Source organism: Malus domestica, chromosome 08 (assembly GCF_042453785.1).
Source record: "Malus domestica chromosome 08, GDT2T_hap1".
Taxonomy (NCBI): domain Eukaryota; kingdom Viridiplantae; phylum Streptophyta; class Magnoliopsida; order Rosales; family Rosaceae; genus Malus; species Malus domestica.
This window is the reverse complement of record NC_091668.1, coordinates 5190754-5215272: the sequence shown is the minus strand read 5'-3', so window position 1 is coordinate 5215272 and position 24519 is coordinate 5190754. Positions and strand designations below refer to the sequence as shown.

Here is a 24519-nt window from a genome sequence, read left to right as displayed (position 1 = left end):
GGATTATTTTTCCTCCTAATTTTTTTTTCCTTTTTTTCCATTTTTATTTGAATAATTATGATTTTGTCACATTAATATTTTATATTGATTTTTTTTATAAAGATAATAAGATAAAAAGTAATATGTGAAAGAATGGAAGGAAAATGGATGGAAATATGAGGAAATAGAATCCTTCACCTTTTCTTTTGAAAAAGAAGAAAGTTCATCTCATTAATGTGATACGTCTTCGACTTGGATGGAGAGGTCCATCCAATGTGAGATTGGGTTGCTTTTACACTGAACCAATGGCTTCAATCCACGTCATCATTTCATTTTCACTCCCGTAACCCACCCTTCCTTATGTACAATGAGATGGAGAGATTTTTCAGTATAATTATCACACGAGATAGTATATCACTTGTTATTATATAAATGGTGGGATATATGTATTAAAAAGTTAATAACTTAAAAAATAAAATTTTTCACCACTTACATAAAAATACGTGGTGTATAACTCGTATTCCTATTATAACTAAAAATTTCTCCATAAAATGAGACAAATCTTTGAAATAAAAATAGGGCGGATCCATACAAGGACTCGGGTGGTTTCGGGACGCTTCAAAGGATATTAATTGTAATAAACGAAAGAACAAACAATTATTTTTAATTATTTAATTAATATAATTAATAATTTATTCATTTATCGACAATTCCAAGTAATAATCTTGTTAAATAATATTTTTTTTAGCTCAAGATTTATCGAAATTCTACTGTATAAAATGATATTTGGTGTCACGTTTATGATTTTAAAGCCTACATGGATAGAAAAAAGTTGCATTTCCTTGGAACTCAAATATGTATATATGTTTCACTTAGTTCTACAATTTAATGATATTTTTTTTTCGTTTGTAAGTGAGATGTTTTAGGTTCGATTCTCGCTAAAAGTTGAATTTGAATCATATTATTATTAACCCATTGTGAAGTTAAACTTATTTTATTTTCTATAATTTAGATAATATCGTTTCATAAAAAATATCAACTATGCAAAAAAAAAAGTAGCATTCACGTGAGGGGGTATGCTTGCCAATTGCCACATATTCTGGTCATGCATTTGCATCAGCTTCCGACAGAACTGCCACGCGGATTCCCAACTCCCTCTGAACTGCCACGCGGATCCCAAACCCCCTCTGAATTCCCACGTAGCAGCCATAAAGACAAAAACAACCGATCCTCCTTCGCGAAACAAGTGAAGAACACACACACTTGTCAAACGTACACCAAATTTTCTTCAGAAATATCACCGCTTCATTATTTCTCTCATACTATATAAGCTCTCCAAAACCCTAGACAAACCAACCAAACTAAAATCCCATCTCATAGTTTCCACTTAAGTTTGTTCATCATTTTTCAAGAGTTTGAGATCCTATCATCATTGTCACGAGTATGGAGGTGATGAGCCTGAGGAATATTGGGTTCGATCCCAACAACCTTCTCGAGACCCTGCACGACTTGCTCGACACCTCCGATGAGCAGAATCATCAGAGCCACCACGCCCCTTCTCGGCAGTACGTCCGCGAGGCCAAGGCCATGGCTGCCACGCCCGCGGACGTGAAGGAGACTCAAAATGCCTATGTATTCGTGGTGGACGTGCCTGGGCTGAGGCCGGATATGATTGATGTGAAGATTGAAGACGACAACGTGCTGGTGGTGGGTGGGGAGAGGAGGAGAGAGAAGGAAAAGGATCAGGGGGTCAAGTATTTGAGGATGGAGAGGAGGCTCGGGAAGTATTTGAAGAAGTTTGTGCTGCCGGACAATGCAGATATTGAGAAAATTTCGGCCGAGTGTCAGGACGGGGTGCTGACCATCACTGTGGCGAAGAGGCCGCTGCCAGAGCCTAAGAAACCCAAGGCTATTCAAGTCCAAATAAGCAGCAGTCAAGGTGACCGCCAAGGAGGCGTACATGTCGAAAGCGGTGGTCAAGGATGGCAAGGTGGTGCCCACGGGAAATATGGTGGGCAAGGCAGCGAACAAGGTGGGGGGCAAGGTGGTGGTCAAGAATCACAAGGCGGACGCCTAGGTGGTGGTCAAGAATGGCAAGCCGGCCGCCAAGGTGGAGGCCAAGGTGGCCAAGGAGATCAAGGGAATGCTGGGGCAGCGCGGCGCGTCCTCCCATGATCAGTTTATGTGAGGTCGCTACTCACGAGTGGAGATCGTATATATATGTATGTATGAGTAAATAAAGGTGCATGCATGCGTGCATCATTCTCCTTGGCGTTCTGTGTCTGTAATTTCGTAATCTTTGGTCGTGTCTAGCTTTTATGCTCTTGCCTTTTGTGTTTTTTACAAAAATAAGAAGAGAAGGGAAAGAAGCTTGGCTGTGATACTGAGCATATGTTTGGAACATATACATATATTGGCATCGCCAGACAAGACCCAAATAACACAACTATATTAAGCACTATAGAACATCAACTTGAATCAGTTCACCGGATTTTGTTTCATGCGGGGTTAGCAATAGATGAAATTTGATCGTTCAGTTGGGGCTTGGGAAGTTGATATCTTGGGTAGTTTGGACCAAACATCAGACGAGGCGTGGATTAAACTTTACTACTCACACTTGCCATCTAGTAGTACGTACTATCTAAGATAGGGTCTTCCAATGAATCATGTGGGTTTCATTTTCAATAAAGAGATGGTGTAAGAATAGTATTGTATGGTCGGTCCTGAAGGTAGTCCAGGTAAGCGCCAGCTTCCAATAAAAGACCGTTACGATTCAACAACCCAACAAAATCCCTAGGAAATCATAATTTAATTTACAATCCTAAATCCCTATAACACAATACCTTGAAACTGAAAAAGATCGTCAGCTGAGCTCGGCTTCCATGCAAATCTGAGTCAAGACAGAGGAGATGATTGATTTATCGTTTCGAGTTGTTCGACTTAATTGTTCATCCCCTCGAGTTCGACAAAGATTTCGCGTTGTTCGACTTAATTGTTCATCCCCTCAAGTTCGACAAAGAGAGATTGACTTCGTCATCCGTCCCTTCGAGTTCGACAAAGAGAGATTGAGAATCGAGAAGGATAAGAGGCAGTCTGGACTGTAGGAGAGAGAGATCGAGAGGGAGGACTGAGGACAAGTGTCTGTGAGATTTGAGTCTGGGAGTCTTTTAGAAGGTGAGGTGATGTGTGCTGTGTGTGGGAGATTTGAGTGTGTCTGGGCCGAGGGCCTCTTCAGAAAATTGGACTTAGCACAATTGGCAACACATTGGCCCTTGGGCTTACAAATTAGGTTTAGAAAATAATACCCAAAACAGATAATAAAATAAATAAAAAATTAATTTAATTAATTCAGTTCGGTTCGGTTCGGTTTCTAGACCATTGAAATCGAAACCAAGCCAAAAGAATTCTGTTCAGTTCTGTTTTTTCAATTCTGTTATGTAATTTTTCGTTCGGTTGGATTTTTTCGGTTTCGGTTCAGTTTTTTTTTCAATTCTTGATTTTTTGAACTCACTCCTACCCCTAGTTCATGTTGGCCTAGGATTTATTTTTATTTTTATGATTATTACACCATCATCCAATATTACTATCAACGCTAATAGGTATGTTAACGTATTATATTAAATACATTTTACATGTTTTATATGCTTTTAAAACCTGTAACAATGCGCGGGCACTAACACTAGTATATACTAAAAGAGAAAACGAGATACTGTTCATTCTACAGTATTCTTTCGTTTTTTCCCTTCAGGTGCTCTTCAAATCTAACCTTTGTTTTTTGTGAATAACACAGTAAAAAGACGATTTAGCCCTGTTGGTGTCCAGTAGAAGTCTCTCCAGTTTTTCCTTAGAAACCACGAGAAAACTCAGCTGCCCACGCGACCATCATCGCTAGACCTTCCGCTTCGACTTCATCATCTCGAAATCCCTATTCTCTCACTCATCTCTTCGCTTTGTCTCTCACTTTTGAGGTACCTACAGCTACTTCTGGAGTCAGAGTTGATGATTATTTATTTATTTCAAATTTTCCTCAAAATTTCAGTTTTTGTTTTTACGATTTTGATTTTCTGAAATGTTTTCATTGATTCTTGATTGTAATAGGTTATGAAGGGTATTCTTATCTCTTAGAGCTTCTGTGGTGGGTGGGATTTATTACCAGTAAGTATTTATGTTTGTTTTTTTTTTTTGTTCTATATTTTAATCGTTCAGGGCCAAATTTCTGCATTTTCTAAATTTTAGTCATATGAAATTTTAGTCATTGTCCTTATCATTGACATTGATTCTAAATTTTGGTAATTTTATCATCAGTCATGAGTTTAAATATATAAAACTGAAAGCAAGTGTTTGTTGCTTAGTTCAGAATGTAAGAATGTTTTTCAGTTTTTAATGTGTTTATATATTTTCTTTGTATATATTTTATTTTTGGTTGGCATTTTATTGTTCAAATCAGAAAAGAGTTTTAATTTTTTTACTTAATTTTCAGTTCAGACCAAAAAAAGTTATTGATTTGATTCTGTTCTGTGTAATTTTTTTGAGAAGTGGTTTGAAGTGTTGGGTGGTTTGCTGGGTCCTTACCGGAAACACATTGGTTCTCTTTTTCTTTACTCTGGTGTATGTTTATCTGTTAATGTAAATTTTGGTTTGATTTTTTTTCAATTTGACTCTCCAATATATGTTTCTTTTAATTCAGCATTCAATTTTTCAGGTCTGTTGCTGTTGTCTTTGTTTGGGGTGGCAATAGCCACAATTGGTAAGCCATTTTTTCTTATCTTTTCCCTATATGTTCCCCCCTTGATAATTTACATCACTGCTTCAGCCTTTTGAAATGGATAATTTGGTTTGGTTTACCTTTTTCTGTTCAACTCTTCTGATTCAGTGGTAGATTATCTAATAATAACTGAGATCTTCCAATGAAAATTGAATTAATTCAATTTGGATAAATGAATGAGAGTTTTATATGATTGTATTATTGTGTTTGATGAATGATTGGAGAGTTGGGAATGGTTTCTTGCTTATATTTTTCTTAGGTGTGTACTAAATTGGATGTTGGTTTGATTATTTCCGAGCTCTTCATGAGTTTCGATACCCAATGGTGTCTTTTTTTGCAGAATTATTTGATTAAATTTCTGGGTTATTAATTTTATGTTCTTTGATTGAATTTGTTTTGATTCGATGGGTTAGTGAGCTAAAACTACAATAGGGTTTCTTTTGGTTTTTGGGTTGTTCTTAATTTTTTTGTTTCCTGGTTGAATTTGTTTTAATTCAATGGGGTTAGCCTGGATGGATCTTTTGGGTTGTGTATAAATATGTTATATTCTTTCCAGTGCTATAGAGAGCCCAGATTCTTTAATTCAAGAACTTGGTTCGGTTAAGAATATTAATTTAGCTATCAAAGTGGAAAGATATAAAGATGTAGATATTTTATCAGGACTTTATCACTACTTTCGTAACATATACAATTACTAAGTCGTGTTACATTTTCCCTTCTATTTTTTTTCCATCAATTTGCTCTGCCAGAACCCTCCTCCTATCTTCCTCCACCATTGCCCCAATTTTGTCGAAAACAGCAGCAGCAGCCTCTGGCTCTCTTGGCTCAGGATGTGAGGTATGTGAACAAACTGATTCGCCTAAGTTTTTTAATCTTAATAAGTTTCACAGGATTTTTATGAACCCTGCATTTACTTTGAAAAATGGTTAATTTTTCAGTTTTTAGGAGACCAATTGTCAAGGAGCTCCCATGGGAGCTGCTTCATGCTCTCGCTTCCTTCTCGATTACCTTCGTTGTGGTTGGAAAAGCTACAAACTGCAATGTAAGTCCAAAGTTGATCGAAAGGTTTTAGAAATTTTGAATTTTTTGATGATTGGTTGTCAAAATTTTGATTTAGTTGTCAATTGTTTTTTTTATGTTTGGATTAAAAACTCTCACGTATGCTCTCTAGGACCGGGTACGATTTTTTTCACTTTTCGTTTGTTTCTCGGAAATATTTAGGTCTAGAAAGTGTGTAGAACTGTAGAAGTGAAAAAAAATCTCAATCTTTAAATTGTCCAGTATACATAGAAATTGAATATTAATCCTAGTTTCCGCATTCCTCTTTAATTCAAGGTCTTCGACTCCCTCGAAGGGTAAACACCAACAATAACTACTACACCTTAGGTACAATTAAACAACCACATCTCCTAAATTTGGATTATTTGTGCATTTTTTGTTCTTAATAGGGTTGTGATTCTGGATGCTGACATGATTATCCACGGGCCGATTGCTCCTTGGGAACTTACTGCTGAGAAAGGCAAAGCCTATTGCAGCGTATATAGGGAATATTACTGCTACTATTTTTCTCCTTCATCAGACGAGCATTGTTTTGCAATCGCATTCTGTATTTTGATTTTCTTGTCTGTCTAGGATTTTTTTTTTGAGAGATTTAAATTGATGTTCCAACCCCATATGCCTCCTTTAAATTCCGAATAATTATATAGAGCAACCACTTAATAGTTAATACAATGATATAGTAGTTCGTAATTTTAGTACGAATCTCGTAAGATAGCGTTTTGAAAAGAAATTTGTAAAAACTAGAAAGTAAAAAAAACACATAGAGTTTTGAACTGGTACCTCCTTGTTAATTTTAAACAACATAAACCATCACTTTTGATTAAATTTCTTGATCATTCTGTCGAATTTTATAAATTTATACTCTTATTAAAAGAAATTCATAAAAATTGAAAAGTAAATAAACACGCAATGTTTTGAACTTAGGACCTCCTTGTTAATTTTTAACAACAAAAACCACTATTCTAGTTAAATTGTTTGGTCATTAAAAAAAAATGTATAAATTTATACTCTTATGAAAGCATTTATGAAATTACCCCCATAATAATTTTTGGACCTGGACGGTCACCCAGCCCGCACTAAGGCTGGGTTGGCCCTGGTCTTTTCTCTAATCACATTTGTTTATTTTGTGGTTGTTGTCATGCCACTTCTTAAATGCTTCCAAATTCCAACCTAAAATAATGCATTGAATAGCTGTAATCACCGCCAAGAAGTCATTGTTATAATTGGATAGTCCTTTTCCTTTCTTGTTCGTTTCTTTCCTCTTTTCCTCTCTCTTTCATTCCACCTTCCCGGCCGACATCTAGAAGGCATCAAGAAGGTATATACTTCGCGACTATTGATTTTTTAGTATTCGTTTTTGTTACCATTTCGTTTTTCATTCTTATTTAAAAATCGATCAAGGAAACATATAACTAAAATAAGTTGTTGATTTTTGTTCATTTACAGTAATATTTAATTTTTTTTTCTCTCTTAAATAAAGGCCGCCTCTTCGAGAGAGAGAGAGAGAGAGAGAGAGAGAGGAGTTTTTGTATGAATGGTAGTGATTGCAGTGTATTAGTTTGTTATTTTTGAACAAAATTCTGGTGTGTTAGTTGAATAGTCCCTATCTCATCAATCAGTGGAGCCTCATAGACTTGCTTCTCATACATCTTACGACACACTCACATAACAAATGCAAATAATGTCGAGATTCGTAATCAACGACCATCATTAACAACATCGATACTTCCTCTTAACTTGAATTTTACCACATGTACAAAACATTATATTTGAAAGTTTATCACAAAATACCTTGGTATAATTAGAAGTGAAAACCACACAATATATAAGTCATCTTTAATTTTGACAAATTTGATGTGAGTTTCTTGTACATTTCAACATGTACAGGGATGGACTTCAAGCAGATATTGTGGCATTTATCTCAACGGGATTTATGATAACCCCAAACGGTTTGAGTTTGCTTATGAAAAAATATGTAGGCGACTTTGTTATGTTTAAAAATGATGGTCATAATTTTAAAGGGTTGGCTATCTGCTGCATTTGCTCGTCCATCTAAAACAACGATGTCATTCACTAGCTTCATTTGAAATCAGTTTCTCTGAACATTCTATATCTCTCCAATATTGCATACAGAGTATCTGAAAGAAGCCTCTCCCCTCGATCGATCCTGCAACAAACTTGCCGAAGCGCAAATTATTAACAAATGATGAGTGTTACAAGAATATAGATTACAATTGATGGAAAAAAATATTAAGATATTAATCTCAACTAATTAATTACTACTACACTTCTAAACTAGAAACAAATAGTTAACCACTTGCTAAGGAATCCAAATAAGATTGTTTCTTACATTAGCTAATTAGCTCCAATAAGATTTGAGGTCGTCAGTACTTACATTTATAATCATATCGTATTTTAGACGTGAAGATTTCTTACAAACTTGCCGAAGCACAAAATTTCTAAATAAAATTTTATAAGGGAAAATTAGGTTCACATCTTTATTTTTGTTACTCCATTGATTAAAATCCTATTCATTTTTAATTTTTGATCAAGGTCCTTCGGTATTAATAACATCATTAATTATTTGAATAATAAAATATTTTTATTTTTAAATATATTCCTTTAATGTTAAAAATGTTACAATTAGTATATTTATATTTATGGCTAAATTTTTTATCATATATTTTTATTTTTAGTTTGTAGCTATTTTTAATTTGCAAATATTTTTTAATTTGTACCAATTTTCTTTTCATTTTTAATTTGTACCCATATATTAGTTTCTTTTTGTGCCCATAGTTTTTAAAGTTTTATTTATGTTTGTACCCATGTGTATACCGTCACGTGACATTGTATATTTAATCAATGATAGAACAATTACATATGGTATATTTATGTTTTATGCCTAAACTTTGTATCATATATTTATATTTTTAGTTTGAACCCACTTTTAATTTGCAACATTTTTTTTTAATTTGTAATATTTTCTTTTTAGTTTTATTTTGTACCCATGTATTAATTTCTTTTAGCGCCTATATTTTTAAAAATTCATTTGTATTCATAATTTTTAATCTTTTATCCGTTCCCTAATTTATTTCTAATGTACCCATTCTTCTTTATTAATGTACCACTTTGTCTTATGTGAAATGTACCACTTTTTTTAACACTATGGATACATTCTTTTGCCATTTATTATTTCTTATTTTTACATAGTTTTCATTCATTTATTCAATCAAAATATTTGAATTTTTTTATTGTAACCATTTCTAATAGTATTATAATAAGAGATTTTAAATTTATAGGATTATAAATCTCATAAAATATCAAACAATTAATGTCAAAACTATAAAAATATAAATATTAATAGTAATATAATGAGGTGTACAAAGTCAAGGGACCTTGATCAAACTTTGAATACTATTAAGGTTTTAATCAAAGAGGATTAGAGACCGCATCCAAAATATCACATTTTATAAACTAAATGATATGATTGTTGATGATTAGATTATTATTTAAGTGTTGATTAACGTACTTATTTCTTATTGGTAAACATCATTTAATTTATTTTAGTCTTCCTAACATTACCCTTATATAATATAATATTATAAATGAATCGGTAGCTAGCGTCTGCAGTTTCGTGCTAGTTTCTTTCCTCTTTCCCCCATTACGCCAAGAAAGTCATTGCATGCAAGTTGCAGCGAGTACTCCCAAGTGCAACTCATATAAATGGACACTGTTAGCTCCCTTGTGCTTTTAAAACATTGTCTATATGTATAATACAAGTTTAATCCTTAATAGTTAATACAACGATTTTGCAAGTTTTTAGCAGTGGAGCCTAACACTGGTCCATTTGGGTGTATTATGTGGTCCATCCCTATTTAGGTGTATTATATTAGAGCATCACTTAATAATTTATACAATGATCCAATAGATTGTTGTTTTAAGTTTGAATATTATAAATGGCTAAATCATTTACCGACCATCTTGAATAATTATTTTTAATTATCCTTTCACATTTGGGTCTATTTTTTTAATCACTTTTGTTTATTATGTGGTTGTTGCCATGTTACCTCTCAAATGCTTCAAAATTTCAACCTAAATAAATTGCATTACTTATAGTTGATAACTGTAATCACACCAAAAAGTCATTGTTATAATCTATTTAATAGTCTTGGCTAAATAACCAAAATGGTCTCTGAGATTTGCATAACTCATCACTTGGGTCACTGAGATTCCAAATCAATAAAAGTGGTCCCTGAGATTGTCCACCATCCATCATTTTGGTCATTTCGTTAAAAACTCCGTTAAATGTCCCGGAGCTCTTGGCCGGAAGTTTGGGCAATTTTCAAAGCTTCGTAACTCAATCGTTTCTTAACCAAATTCGACCCATAATATATCAAAATGAAGATAGGAAATTGTAGAATAAGATTATACCTATTTGGAAGCCCAATGGTTGCCGGAGATGGCCGGAAAATAGCCTCAAAGTTGACTAGTCCGAGTGAAAATTGGAAAACTCGCCGGAAATTGGGTAAACTTTAAACGTTCATAACTTCTTCAATACTCAACGAAATCAAGTGATTCAAAAACGAAAATCATACTCCTCGACAAGATGAGAATGGTACCTTTTTCGACTACTAGATCGCATTGTTTTGGCTGGAAAACAGCTTGAAAGTGGCTAACTTGGGACCAAGACAGTCACTTTCGAGCCGTTTTCCGGCTAAACTAAGGCGAGTTAGCTGGTAACATTCTCTTCATCTCGTCGAGAAGTATGATTTTCGTTTTCAAATCACTTGATTTTGTTGAGTATTGAAGAAGTTATGAACGTTTAAATTTTACCTAGTTTCCGGCAAGTTTTCAAGTTTTCCCTCGGACCAGTCAACTTTGCGGCTATTTTCCGGCCATCTCTGGAAACTATTGGGCTTAAAAATAGGTATAATCTTATTCTACACTTTCCTATCTTCATTTTGATATATTATGGGTCAAATTTGGTTAAGAAACGATTAAGTTACGAAGCTTTGAAAATTGCCCAAACTTCCGGCCAAGAGTTCCGGGACACTTAGTTTTTAACGGAAGAATCAAAATGATGGATGATGGACAATTTCAGGGACCACTTTTATTGATGTAGAATCTTAGGGACCAAAGTGATGAGTTCTACAAATCTCAATGATCATTTAGCCAATAGTCTTTGTTCTTTCGTGTTCGTTCATTTTCTTTTTTCCTTTCTCTTTCACTCCACGTTCCCAGCGACCTCAAAAAGGCATCAAGAAGGTATATACTTCGCGACTACCCAGTTTTTAGTATTCGTTTATGTAACCATTTCGTATATTATTTTTATTTAAAAATCGATCAAGGAAAGATATAGCTAAAATAATTTGATGATTTTTGTTCAGTTTACGCTAATGGTAGTTTTTTCTCTCTCTTAAATGGTAGTGAAGTAGCTGAAGAGTCCCCATCTCATCAATCAGTGAAGCCTCATAGACATGCTCCTCATCATATATCCCTTTTTTTTACTTTGATAATAATTATTTTAATTTGTTGTTTATTACTATATGCTTAAAATTACCGACCCAAGTTACATATATAATGCGTAAGAGTTGAATAGCTAGCTGTTACCCTACCTTTGATGCTCTTGTTGCTAATGTGAGGACAATGCAATATGCTTGGTTTTGTCTCATTTTGTTCATCTGATCAATATAAGGGCTGATTTGGTATTGCTGTGCTTTGAAAAAAAGCTGTTATGAGAATAAGCAGATGTGCTGTAAGAATAAGTGGCTGTGAAATAAATCAGCAGAGTGTTTGGTAAACTTTTTTGTAAAAATGCTTTTGAAAAAAAAAGCAGTCTGATAGTGGGTCTTTTCATTAAAGGAGCACTGTAGCTCCGTGTGCTTTGAAAAAAAGCCAGTTTTCCAAAGCTGCAAATAGCAGCTTCCGCTTTTTCCTTTGATTTCAGCTTATTCTCACAGCAGATTCCAAAATAAGCCTTTTTTTTTTAGTTTACCAAACACCTAAAACCCTCACAGCTTTTTTTCATGGGTGCTTTTTTTTTAAGCACCTCACTCCCAAACCACCCCTAAGTTTCATTATCTTCATGAATAGCTGTAGGAACATCGCAAATGCAAGAAAGTTCGCAAGTACTTCATTTGATGTATTCTAGTCAAGTAAGGTAACAGTAATAAACCTAAAATTTAATCCCCCCTTTGGTTTACCTTGATAAAACCTTTAACCTAATACAAATCCCAACCCGAATATCTAGCACTTGAATCTTTCTCTCTGAAAAAAAAACATCTTGCAAAACCAATTAAACTACTCCGCAAGAAATTAACAAGTATTATATGAAAAATAAATCATCAATTAATGCAATAATATAAGCAACAATAAATCCAAAACTCCTTTCTCTTTTTGTTAAGGAGTGGTCATTACCATAACCCCTGGACTAGACTTGAAGATCAAGCTAACAAGGCAAGACATCATCTTCCTTTTAGTGTCAAAGATGTGGGACCTTATAACAAAGGAATAAGAATAAAAAAGGTCATGAAACTTATGCTTGATTATCCTTTCACATTTGGATCTTTTCTCGACCCGTTTTTTTTTTATTATGTGGTTGTTGCTGCGCTTATTCGCAAATGCTTCCTACTTTTAACCTAAAATAATAGGCATTATTGATAGTTGAATAGTAGTAATTACAACCAAGAATCTTTTGGATGATTTTTCTCCTTTCATGTTCGTTTCTTTCCTCTTTTCCTCTCTCTCTCTCTTTCACTGCACCCTCCCGGCCGGCAATATATCATTTCTCAAGTCCATACGCCAACATTATTATATTATAAACTTTTGTTTTTGTTGAATGAAGAAAGGTTGACTTGGTTTCTGTATTTAAGTATCATCGGTTTGGCAACACAAACACAATCGCTGCCATTTTTTTAGTCGTGATCTGAAGCATTGCAGTGCCAAAAAGTGGATACCGCCATGACAGCCCTTGAAGCCTCCTCTTTGTTGGAGAACAATTCAGAAATAAACAAAATAACAGAAATTCTACTATTTTATTAACCCAAATATACTTGCTGTACAGAATGAAAATTATACAATGAATACAGAAATTAATGTTACTAACTTGATTACAGAAGGTAGAGGTTAGCGTAAAAACTATGTCCTTCGAACATTATTTTCGTCCCACTCCTATGCTTGTGATTCTACGACGTCTGCTCAACCAAGATTCAACTACCTAATTCTACAATCTGCACTGGATTCTAGAACTCTAGCGAATTTTCTTTTTGTGTGTTTACTCTCTAGAAATTCGTACAAAAGAAAGGAACAAGAAAAGATAATCCATTTGGAAACTGTGATTGCAGATATATAGGCTGTTTCACACCCTTTCAAATACATGTTCAGTGTATTTGAAGGTACACAACTCTTTCTAATAGCTGTGTCTTTTAATCAAAACGTTTTTAATTAATAAATTAATTAAAAATTTAATCCGAAAATTAAAATTAATGAATCAAATTAATTTTAAATTCCAAGGCCCCAAGTGCCCCAAGGCCCTTGTCTTGATTAATTAATATTAATTGTATTTAGGCTATATTATACAAGCCTAATCCACACAACCATAAGGCCCAAGTCTTCAATCCATTTCCAAATGGCCCATGTTGTAATTACTAGACTAAAGCATTAAATCTATATAAAGGCCATTGAGAATCTTGTTTTCCCCAATGTGGGACAAGAGTCTCAAAACTTCCAATCCTCCTCCAAGTCAAAACTTTGGAATCACGACGTGTTCTTCAGCTTCAGAGGCGAAGACACTCGCAAGGGCTTTACAGGCCACCTCCACGCGGCATTCAAGTACAAGGGATACAAGGCTTATATGGACGAGGATGATCTAAAAAGAGGGGAAGAAATAAAAGAGGAACTGTTCCGGGCAATCGAAGAGTCGAGGGTCTCTATCATTGTCTTCTCAAAGAGGTATGCGGATTCAAGTTGGTGTTTTGATGAGCTGGTGAAGATCATAGAGTGCAGATCCAAACGGGGGCGACATGTTTTTCCAATATTCTATCACGTTGATCCTTCGCATGTCAGGAAGCAGAATGGAGATTTAGCCGAAGTATTTAAGAAGCACGAAAAGGGCATCGATGAAGAAAAAGATGACAAGAAACATGAATCCAAGAAAGAAAGGGTAAAACAATGGAGAGAGGCTCTTACAAAAGCTGCAGATTTGTCTGGCCACCATCTTCAAATCACTGACAATAGGTAATCATTCACCTGCTTTTCAAGATTTTAAACATTTTAGTAGACTATTGTTAGACGAGTGAGTATTGTTAAAATGTTCCACATCGACCGGATGAATGAGAAAATAAGAGTTTAAATATTCTAATCCTACTCTAACTATTACCGAGACATTTTGTAATAAAACCCCACACCTGAAGGATTATGCAGATGGTAATTACCAAGTTGGGGACAATATCGATGTTGTTGGAAGTGAGCCATATGGCCAGTCTCTTCCGATCTTCGGAACAAAATTTATTTAAACAAAAAATCCATAACAAGTTGGAAATATTTAAAACGTAACTTCTAATAAAGAAGAGAAACAATAATTGTTTGGATAAAATTTGGAACATTTTTTTTAGTATATCAATATTTTTACACTAAGGGGTGGGGGAGTTCGGCTTAAGTCACACAATGGACAGCCTAATTTGGTATTGAATTTGTCATCCATGAGATTCGAACCTATGACCTCTCACTTCTAAGTGAAAAAGAATACCCATCAAACCGTAGAATGGTATGTTTGTTGCATCGGACTATCTCAGACTGGACTAGCTTTAAGGACTAAGCTGGACTATTTTAGAATAGACTAAGCTGAACTAACTTAGTGAAACGTTTGGTGCAGTGTCGGAATAAGAAGCAGGATAATTAATAAATTCTAATATTATATTAATTTATCTATATCTCTATTAATATTTTATTCTTAATTCTCTCATTTTTTTCTTCTGAAAACTATTCATCTTCTTCGAAACCCAATTCCCCACTTTGAAATCAAATCAAAACCAACTTCCTACAATTGCATATCAAATCAAAACCAACTCCCCACAATTACATATTAGATCAAAATCAACTCCCAACAATTTTAAATTCCACAATTTGAGATCAAATAAAAACCAATTCCACAATTTGGCGTCTCATGCTACTTACCCCATCTTCATTGTCGGCGATCCCAAGCTGCTGTCATCCCAATCCAAGACCTTCGCTGTCTTCGTCCCCGGCGTTCTTGGCCTTCAATATTCCTTCATTGTTGTCGTGTTCCTCACCCACCACTGGGTTTACAAGGATTCTGTGATTTGGGTTTCAACAACCGTCATGTTCCTCACCCACCACTGGGTTCACAAAGATCTCATGATTCGGGTTTGAACAGAGACCATCGACGGTGATCTGTGCCCACAACGGTCGGAAGTGGTGCAGTTATATGGGTTTTGTTGGAGGAGGAAGAGATGGAAGAGAGCAGAGAAGGAAGACGGTCGTAGCTAGTCCCCTCATTTTTCAGGGGCTATCGCTGAGAACTTCTAACGAGCATGTTAGTCCACACGAGTCCCCTTTAGTCTTATTAAACATAATCTCAGTATCTAAAAAACAATTGGACTATATACCAATCTAATCCAGTGAAAGTTAAGGAAGCCAAATAAACGCACCCTAAAATCTTAACAGGGAACACCATTCTATCTTCCTTACCAAACATCTACCATTCTTGTCACATCCCGGCCCGAGCCCCCAACACATCCCGGGCTGTACTCCATCGTAGCACGATATTGTCTGCTTTGGGCCCCGACCATGCCCTCACGGTTTTGTTTCTGGGTTCTCATACGAGAACTTCCCAGTGGGTCACCTATCATGGGAATGCTCTCGCGCGAACTCGCTTAACTTTGGAGTTATGATGGAACCCGAAGCCAGTGAGCTCCCAAAAAGCCTCGTGCTAGGTAGAGATGAGAATATACATATAAGTCTTAAATGATCCACTCCCCTAGGTGATGTGGGATGTTACAATCCACCTCCCTTAGGGGCTCGATGTCCTCGTCGGCACACTTCCAACCAAGGATTGGCTCTAATACTAAATTGTCACATCTCAGCCCGGGCCCCTACCACATCCCGGACTCGACTTCGCCGTAGTACGATATTATCTATTTTGGGCCCCAATCACGCCCTCACGGTTTTGTTTTTGGGAACTCACACGAGAACTTCCTAGTGGGTCACCCATCATGGGATTGCTCTCGCGCGAACTCGCTTAACTTCAGAGTTCCGATGGAACTCGAAGCCAGTGAGCTTCCAAAAGGCATCGTGCTAGGTAGAGATAGGAATATACATATAAGGCTTACAGGATCTACTCCCTTGGGCGATGTGGGATGTTACAATCCACCCCCTTAGGGGCCCGATGTCCTCGTCGGCACACTACAGTGAGGGTTAGGCTCTGATACCAAATTGTCACATCCCGACCTGGGCCCTCACTACATCCCGGGCCCAAAGTAGACAATATCGTACTACGGTGGAGTCGGGCCCGAGATGTGACAACTCTCTTTGAACCTACAACCAAACATCACAATTCTTCCTCAATTCCAAACAGCCATGGCACATCTGTCAACGTCAACTTCACGAATCCAACGCCATTACCTTCTCAAATCCGACGCCTATCTCGTCGACCCAACAAACCCACCCCAGGTTTCACTGTCGTTGACCTTTCTCTGTAACAGTCTCATCAAACAGTGAACTTGATCGACAAAGATAACTGGGGTGGGGTCGCCGTCGAAAATAGGGTTAGCGGTAGGTTCCTTTTCGAACATAGGGGTTGGGGTAGTCGTGGTTGTCGGAGAACAGAGTTGGGGTCGTCGAAAAAAGATGGGATTGGTAGCGGTCTCGTTGAAAAATAAAGGGGTAGGGTTGGGCTCGCCTGAGAAGATAAAGGTTGGGGGTGGGCTCGCCTGAGAAGTGAGGGATGGAGAGTTGGTCACCAGAAAAGGGAAGGGGATTTAGGCCTCAGCTCAGACTGTATTGAATATTTCAGTCGGATAGTATTGACTAAATTAGTCGGACGTTTAGTGTAGTATCGGACTAATGACGTATTTATACAACATTTGGTAGTGTCCCAAATAAAGAGTTTGAACTATTATTAATTTTATTAATGAGAAAAAAAAACTAATGAAAATGGTTTGAAAACTTTGATTTTTAACGATAAGGACAAAATAAAAAGTAAAGTGAATAGTACCATGATTGACTTTTTAGTGTAAAAATGTGGTTTTTCGTTAAAGTGAACAGTACCGTGGGTTTTTCGTTAAAACTCCCAAAGAAAAGAACAAAAAAACCCAAATTTGTGATGAAATATTTTGCCTCCAAATTATTTTTTTCTTTTAAACTTTCTTATTAATATATTTTAAAAAATTAAAAAACAAAAAGAAAAAAAGGAAAACTAATGAAAATTGCCTGAAAACTTTGAGTTTTAACGATAAGGACAAAATAAAGGATAAAGTGAATAGTACCATATTGACTTTTTGGAGTAAAAATGTGGTTTTTCATTAAAGTGAACAGTACAAGGAGCTTTTCGTTAAGGTTCATAAGAAAAAATTCAGCGCCCTTGTCCCTTCACCCCACACCCCAACAAACACCATTGCCACACCACCCTCATTCAATTTCGAAGACAAACACCATACCCACCCCACCTTTAGTCAATTCGTGAACACCTCAATTGTTAAACATGGTTTCTCGTCACCGCATCTTCCCCAACCCAGCCAACCGAACAGAGTTGCTTACAATTTTGCATTTCCAAATCGAAAGAAGCTCTAAACATAAAAAGTTGTGTAAGTCTATAAAACCCTTTTCTGGAGCATGAAACGAAGCCGATGCAGAGACGGAGAACCTACTTCATCATCACTTTCACCTAAGGGTGGGCACAGGCCTAGCCGAGCCTAATTTTGAAATGACCAAACAGGACCCGGGTGCAAATAAGATGGGTCGGGCCAGGCCAGGGATTACATATTCTAATATAGGAACCAGATCTAACCCGGCCCGATTCGAGACAGGTCCACGGGTCATTGGGGTTTTTTTTTAAGTTCAAATTTCACTCCCAGCAAATTGCACTGCAGATTTTGCACAAATTCACATCAGATCGCGAATAAAACCAACTACTAAATCCATCCCTTTTATATTGATATATGTTGAATAATTCTTATTTTTAAGGTTTAAATATGATATGAAACCAAATGAAAACAAGAGAAAGAAACTATATGCTAAAAAGACGAAGACTAGTACTTTGGGATGTCGTGGTTCTGGGACCTAGGTTCTTTGGGATGTCGTGGAGGAGGATGTGGTGGTGTTGTCGACACGGTGGTGCCGTTGTGTTGGTTGGGACGGCGTGATTGGCTGTGTGATTTCTGTGAGAAGACGATTGAGAGAATATGAGATTTAAGGGATGTAGTCAAGGACTCGAGGGAAGGACTGGAACCTGGACTTGGGACTAGGGTACAAACTAACGGTTGAGATTGGATGATATGTTATCATTTAATCTCAGCCGTTCATTCAAATTAGAAACGGGTCAGTCCATGGCCCCGTTTTTATAAGTATCTGGACCTGGCCCGCCCCGTAAATAACATAGGCCCAGCCCGGCCCACCCCGTTTGTTCTAAAAAAAAATTAAAACCAACCCGTACCCGTCCCGACCCGTGGTTCCTTTACCCGTTTGCCCACCCTTACTTTCACCATATTCCTCAGATATGTAACTGGGGCATTAGTTTGTCAATGGTGCAGTCGTCGGAGAGGCATAGGCTAGTCTTCAGCAATGCCTTGTGGTTCGCCAAGGACACGGCGTCGAAAGTTGGTGGTGGGTGCGGTGGATCGAGGGGACGGAGAGAACAAGCAAATTCCTACCTGACTAAATAATACAAAGGTTTTAGAGTGTATTAATTATATGACGTGAGCTTATACAAAAGGTGGGGCCAGGATAATTAATAAGGTGTCTATTTAATACGGAACTGCACCAAACAACCGAATTCGTATAATTAGTCTTATCCAGTGCGTTATACGGTGTGCTAAACGAGGCCTTAGGGTTTTTTGCACATATGAAAGAACGGAGAAAAAAAGATGAATGGTGTTGGTTATGAAGATATGAGTTTAGAAAAAAAAATATTTAACATGTGTTAAAATATTGTTGGACCACATAAGATGGTGAGTTAATTGAATACTCCTAATGAGTATTCAAGTATTGTCCAATGAGAAAGGTAGCTTGTATTCCTCAAAACGAAAATCGTAGTCAGGTATTGACCTTCTTGTGTGACCCAATAAAATCATTACACCTGTCATATAAAATTCAGATAATACTTGGGCACAATAAAACAATGACATATGTCCATATTTAAATCTCCCAAGTATTTAACCAAACTCAACCATCGTACTAGTAAAAACAACAGACTTCAAACCCATCCACTGCCGGTCTCCCGCTCCCGCTTGGGGTTTGTGGCAGCCACCCTTTCAATTTTCATTTTTATCTTCTTCCCTTTTTCTTCCTCGCACCGCGATGGCCTCGGTTCCTGATGTGGATAAAGCTCTGTCTCCGAGCATTTTGTCATTCCTCACAACTGCGATCGCCCTATCCCTTTCAAGGATCGGTGGAGCAACCCGCTACGTCCTTCATCCCTCGTCCGTCAAACCCAGCCCAATCCCTCATCCTTCAAACCCAGCCCCAATTCCTCCTTCGTTAAACCAGCCCAATCCCTCATCCGACCTTTTTTCCTCCGTTTGAGTAGCCGTCAACCCCACATACCATCCCCATCCCCATCCACAACAGATCTGACCATCTTTAATCTGACATAATCATCCCCACTGATCTTGCTTTGACCTCGACCTCTCAATTTCCTGCTCCCAAGTCTCGTAAGTTCGTCGAACTGGAAGCTGACGAGGGTGGGAGTTTCGGAGATGATTGGTGGGGTTGACAGAGGAGAGTTTAGAGAATGAGGGGTTGACCAGATCTTCCATGGCAAAGGCAATGGAAAGAAGAAGATAGGTGTTTGTTTGGGCACCAAGTTGGAATCAATTCTCGCATTCAAGATATTATCACGTGTCTTTCAATTGGTGGATCAGATGTTCGCATGGTTGGAATTTGGGGGATGGGTGGATTGGGCAAAACAATAGTTGCCAAAGCCATTCATAACCAAATTCATAGTAAGTTTGAATTCAAAAGTTTCCTTGCCGACGTTAGCAGCAATACAAGTAAACATGGTCTAGTTTATTTGCAAAAAATACTTATTTCTGACATCTGGAAAAATGAGTCTAAAATAAGCAATGTTGATGAAGGGATTGGTCTGATAAAACAAGAATTTCAACATAGAACGGTACTTGTCATCATGGACAATATAGATGAAAAGGAACATCTAAATGCACTAGCTCAAAATCATGATTGGTTTGGTCCAAGAAGCAGAATTATCATAACGACACGAGATGAACATCAACTACGAAATGTGGACAAAGCATATCCGGCTCAGAAATTGAACAAAGGAGAAGCTTTGGAGCTCTTTAGTTGGCATGCCTTTCGAAAAAGTTGCCCTAATGAAGAATATCTTGAACCCTAAAAAAAAGTTGTTTCTTATTGCGGAGGTTTACCACTAGCCCTTGAAGTTTTGGGATCTCTTTTGTTTAAAAGAACATTAGTAGAGTGGGAAAATGAATTCGAGAAATTGGAAAGAACTCCTGATGGAAACATAATAAAACCACTAAGAATAAGCTTTGAAGGGCTAGATGATACACAAAAGGCTATATTCCTTGACATATCTTGTTTCTTTATTGGATGGGACAAGGACTATGTCGCAAAAGTATTAAATGGATGTGGATTTTTTGCAACAATAGGAATCAAGATTCTTTGTGAACGATCCCTTGTAACCGTTGAATACAACGAGTTGAATATGCATGATTTGCTTCGAGAAATGGCCAAAGTAATCATTTGTGAAAAAATCTCCTAGTCACCCTGGAAAATGGAGTAGGTTGTGGAACCATCAAGAGGTCATCGATGTATTGACAAATAACTCTGTAAGTACATTCCCAATAAGATTATGGATTAATGCATCGTACAAGAAAAGCATATATAACTCACATGTCTATTATGCATTAAACAACATTCATGTATAAATGTATGCATTTGCATTAAGAAGCTCAATTAGGCAAAATCACGTAAAATATATGCATATTATCCTTTATCTTACTCTGTATAACCTTTTGTTAACGGGGAACTGAAGAAGTTGAAGGACTTTCTCTACATCCCCCTGATAATTGGATACTAACCTATAATCAGTTTAGTTTCAGTACAGTAGCATTTGCCAATATGACGAAACCGAGATTGCTCCAGCTTGACTCAATAGAGCTCTATGGCGAATACAAACATCTTCCCAAAGAGTTAATATGGTTGTCCTGGCATGAATTCCCTTTAGAGTCCATACCAGATGACTTTTTAAATCAACCAAGACTAGTTGGTTTAGAGATGCGGTGGAGCAAACTGGTACAAGTTTGGGAAGGTTCCAAGGTACAATCAATTACACCTGATGATGTTCTGTTTCTTTTTGTTTTTGGATTTCCTTCTCTTTTTTTATGACATCTTCCTTTTAGATATTAATTTCAATTTTCATTTGGTTTTGTGCAACAGTCTCTTTAGAAGTTGAAAATCATTGATCTCGGTTGTTCCCCGTCCCTAATTAAATCACCGGACTTTTCACAAGTCCCAAACCTTGAAGAGTTGATATTGGAGCACTGTCCCAATTTGTCCGAGATTGACCCCTCCATTGGTCATCTTAAAAGAGACTCTTTTTTTCTCTTCCAAAGGATTTCTATAATTCAACATCTGTTGAGACTCTTCATCTTAATGGATGTTCAAATTTCAGCCTTGAGTATTTAGGGAAGATGATATCATTGAGAAATCTTGAAGTAATGCATGCAAAACTACCCATAACATAAGTACCATATCTTGGGAAGCTAATTTCTTTACAATATTTGGATCTTAAAGGTAATCATTTTCATACCTTACCCAGCCTCAGTGGTCTTTCCAAGCTTGAAACTCTGCTGTTATCTCGTTGCGGAGACCTTCATACAATCCATGATTTACCAACAAATTTGAAATTTTTGAATGCGTCTAGATGCCGTGCCTTGAAAACAATGCCCGATTTTTCGAAAATGTCAAATATGAGAGAATTCAACCTAAGTGGTTCATACCAACTCACAGAGGTTCCAGGCTTGGATAAGTCATTAAGCTCCATGACATGGATTCATACGGTTGCACCAATCTCACAATTGATTTTAAGAAGAAGATCCTACAGGTATCTCTCTTTATCCCCTAGTTCTAATTGCCTTCCTATCGTGTACATGCATACACAAACGCACATGTATATAATATATATAATTATATATATGACACTTGCATTGTATATATAGGGATGGACTTCTTGCGGATTTGATGGCATTGTCCTCCATGGGAATTATGTTCCTGATTGGTTTCAATCTAGCAACGATGGCAGTAAAGTCAGTTTTGCTATTCCCCTCTAAGTGATGATCGTAATTTTGAAGGGCTGACTTTGTATTGCATTTACGACGAATACGATATCAATAATGACTATTTTCCTCTTGCCATTACCGTTATAAATAATACTAAGCGTACTGAGTTGCGGGCCTGCATAAGCTTAGAATTTTTTGATGTGGATATAGAGACTATTCTTCCAAAGGGCCTTTGGCAGGGACAATTATCCAACGATAAGCTCAATTTGCAAGGCGGAGATGAAGTTGAAGTTGAAATAGTTATTGCAGAACCTAATTATCCTAGGTCAGTGAAGAGAATAGGGGTTAATCTAGGATGGGAGAAACCTTTGAGGGAAAATATGCATGATCTGGACAAAGTTGGTTATGTTTATGAGCCATATCCAGCTCGGTTCGGCAGGACCAAGCCATGACGCATCTGCTAATAATCATCCCAGTAATCAAATGATAATTACTACAGATTACAGAAATGGAAAAAGGCAAAAATTTCAAGTGTAAGCATCATCCCAGATCGGTTCTATGGTGAGGCACGATCAAGGCGCTGAGGCATCGTCATCATCACATATCTGAGTCAGATCACAATCAGTTCGTCAAACGCCTGTTTTGTTTTTCGCTTTCCTAGTTCAATAATGAAGGCAAGTCCATATTTCATACTTTTTTCAGATTCCTATGATTGTTTTCAATAAATAGTTGTTTTGAATTTTGAAGATATATTGCATATAGAAACGTTTCAACATTACAACAATCAATATATAAGACATTCATCCAAATATTTGACAAATACTATTCAGATTCGCACAAATACTTGCCCTCCTTCCACTACATATTCCAGGAATTTACTTTTAAGGTTAGAAAATGAATGATAGCCTCAAGATGCCCGTCAATAGTTTCTACTGTCTTTTCATTAATCTTGACTTGCCCTGACAGTGACATGTTAGCAGAAGATTGACTCTACATTTTAGTAGAAGGCTTATTACCTTTTCTACTACCTTTGCAGTCGAAATCAGTGAACAAATCAAAGTGTAAAGACATCGGCCTACTCTCCACCCCTTCCCCACAACTAAGTGACATAAAACTAAACTTAATCTGTGAATCACTTAAGAAAGTGGGATTAGAGAGACGCCTAAAACTTCTTGTGAAATTTATATTGAGTTTCATGAATAAGTACTTATATCTAGTGCAGCATGGTGTTCCACATAATAATTGTCAAAATAAATTTTTTTGTTATAGGGTCGTCCAATGCAGTGTCGAGCGAATGTAACATATGGGATAAGAAAATAAACAAAATTATTAATTCTCCTAGTTGATGTGGATTCACTTCAAGACTGCATACACGAAGACGAAGCACAGTGTTCATCACTAAGTTCTACGAAAGTGCAGTTTCTTAATATGTTATTATCCTATTTGCCATTGTTTTCCGTAATCTACCTCAATTCATAATAGTTTGGAGACTAAACTGAACATACTCAAAATCCAAAAAGCGATCAATGAAGGAAATCTCTAACTTATTTACATACAAAACACAAGCTGAGCGTTGAGCAAGCATCAAGTAGCAGAAAGTACCTTAGTTTCAGGAACGACATTTCAGGGATTGTTGTGATATGAGATGAGAGCACTCCACAGCTGCTACCTCACTGTGGAGAAATTATTAGATGGCACGGTACCACCACGTGGTACTAACAGCTGGTAGTACCCACCAATAAATAAATGACACATGGCAGAGTATTTATTTTCCTTAATCCAAACATAGTGTTAGAGTTTTCTAATAATTTCTCCCTTTAGTATTCCCTCCTCCTTTTTCCACCAAAACCATAAAAAAAAAAAAAAATCTTTCTGCCTCCCATTTTTGCTTGAATCAAATCCACAAACTAGTCTTCCTTTTCCACCAAAACCAAAAATTCCCTCCGCCTCCCTTTTTGCTTGAATCTCATCCCCCTTTTTGCTTGAATCAAATCCACAAACTACAAAAATCAGAAATCTCAGACTACATATACTGTAATTTTTTGCTTGAATTTTGTTTTATCCTTTTAGGGTGTGTTTGTTTGACATCCTTAGCTTTCACTGGATTCGACTAGACTAATAGATAGTGTAGTCCAATGTTTGACACATCAAAGGCTTAGCTTTAATGACACTAGCTCGAACTCACCTCAACTTCGGGCCTCGCTAACTGGCTCTAACTAATCCCCA

At 36.8% G+C, this 24519-nt stretch overlaps 2 protein-coding genes and 2 long non-coding RNA genes across 5 annotated transcripts; all 4 read left to right on the top strand.

Annotated features, from left to right (window-relative positions):
• The first annotated feature begins 1282 nt into the window (after positions 1-1282).
• On the top strand, positions 1283-2362 carry LOC103440888 (17.1 kDa class II heat shock protein-like). The gene has a single exon (XM_008379587.4). The coding sequence runs from the start codon at positions 1423-1425 to the stop codon at positions 2152-2154; it is 732 nt and encodes a 243-aa protein (XP_008377809.3). The 5' UTR covers positions 1283-1422; the 3' UTR covers positions 2155-2362.
• Positions 2363-3661: 1299 nt separating this feature from the next.
• Positions 3662-7908, top strand: LOC103410644 (uncharacterized). 2 transcript variants are annotated; one of them, XR_003775257.2, is made up of 6 exons: positions 3662-3947; positions 4078-4134; positions 4682-4726; positions 5494-5581; positions 5683-5786; positions 6193-6417. It is a non-coding gene; the product is annotated as an uncharacterized lncRNA (long non-coding RNA). The 2 variants fall into 2 exon arrangements; XR_011583668.1 differs by lacking the exon at positions 6193-6417 and adding an exon at positions 7691-7908 and having other exon boundaries at positions 3730-3947.
• A 4005-nt stretch (positions 7909-11913) lies between these two features.
• Positions 11914-14042, top strand: LOC139198310 (disease resistance protein Roq1-like). Its single transcript, XM_070826812.1, has 3 exons — positions 11914-11931; positions 13479-13753; positions 13868-14042. The coding sequence occupies exons 1-3, from the start codon at positions 11914-11916 to the stop codon at positions 14040-14042; spliced, it is 468 nt and encodes a 155-aa protein (XP_070682913.1).
• Positions 14043-21043: 7001 nt separating this feature from the next.
• On the top strand, positions 21044-23115 carry LOC139198338 (uncharacterized). The gene is made up of 3 exons (XR_011583751.1): positions 21044-21331; positions 21452-22118; positions 22234-23115. It is a non-coding gene; the product is annotated as an uncharacterized lncRNA (long non-coding RNA).
• Positions 23116-24519: the final 1404 nt, after the last annotated feature.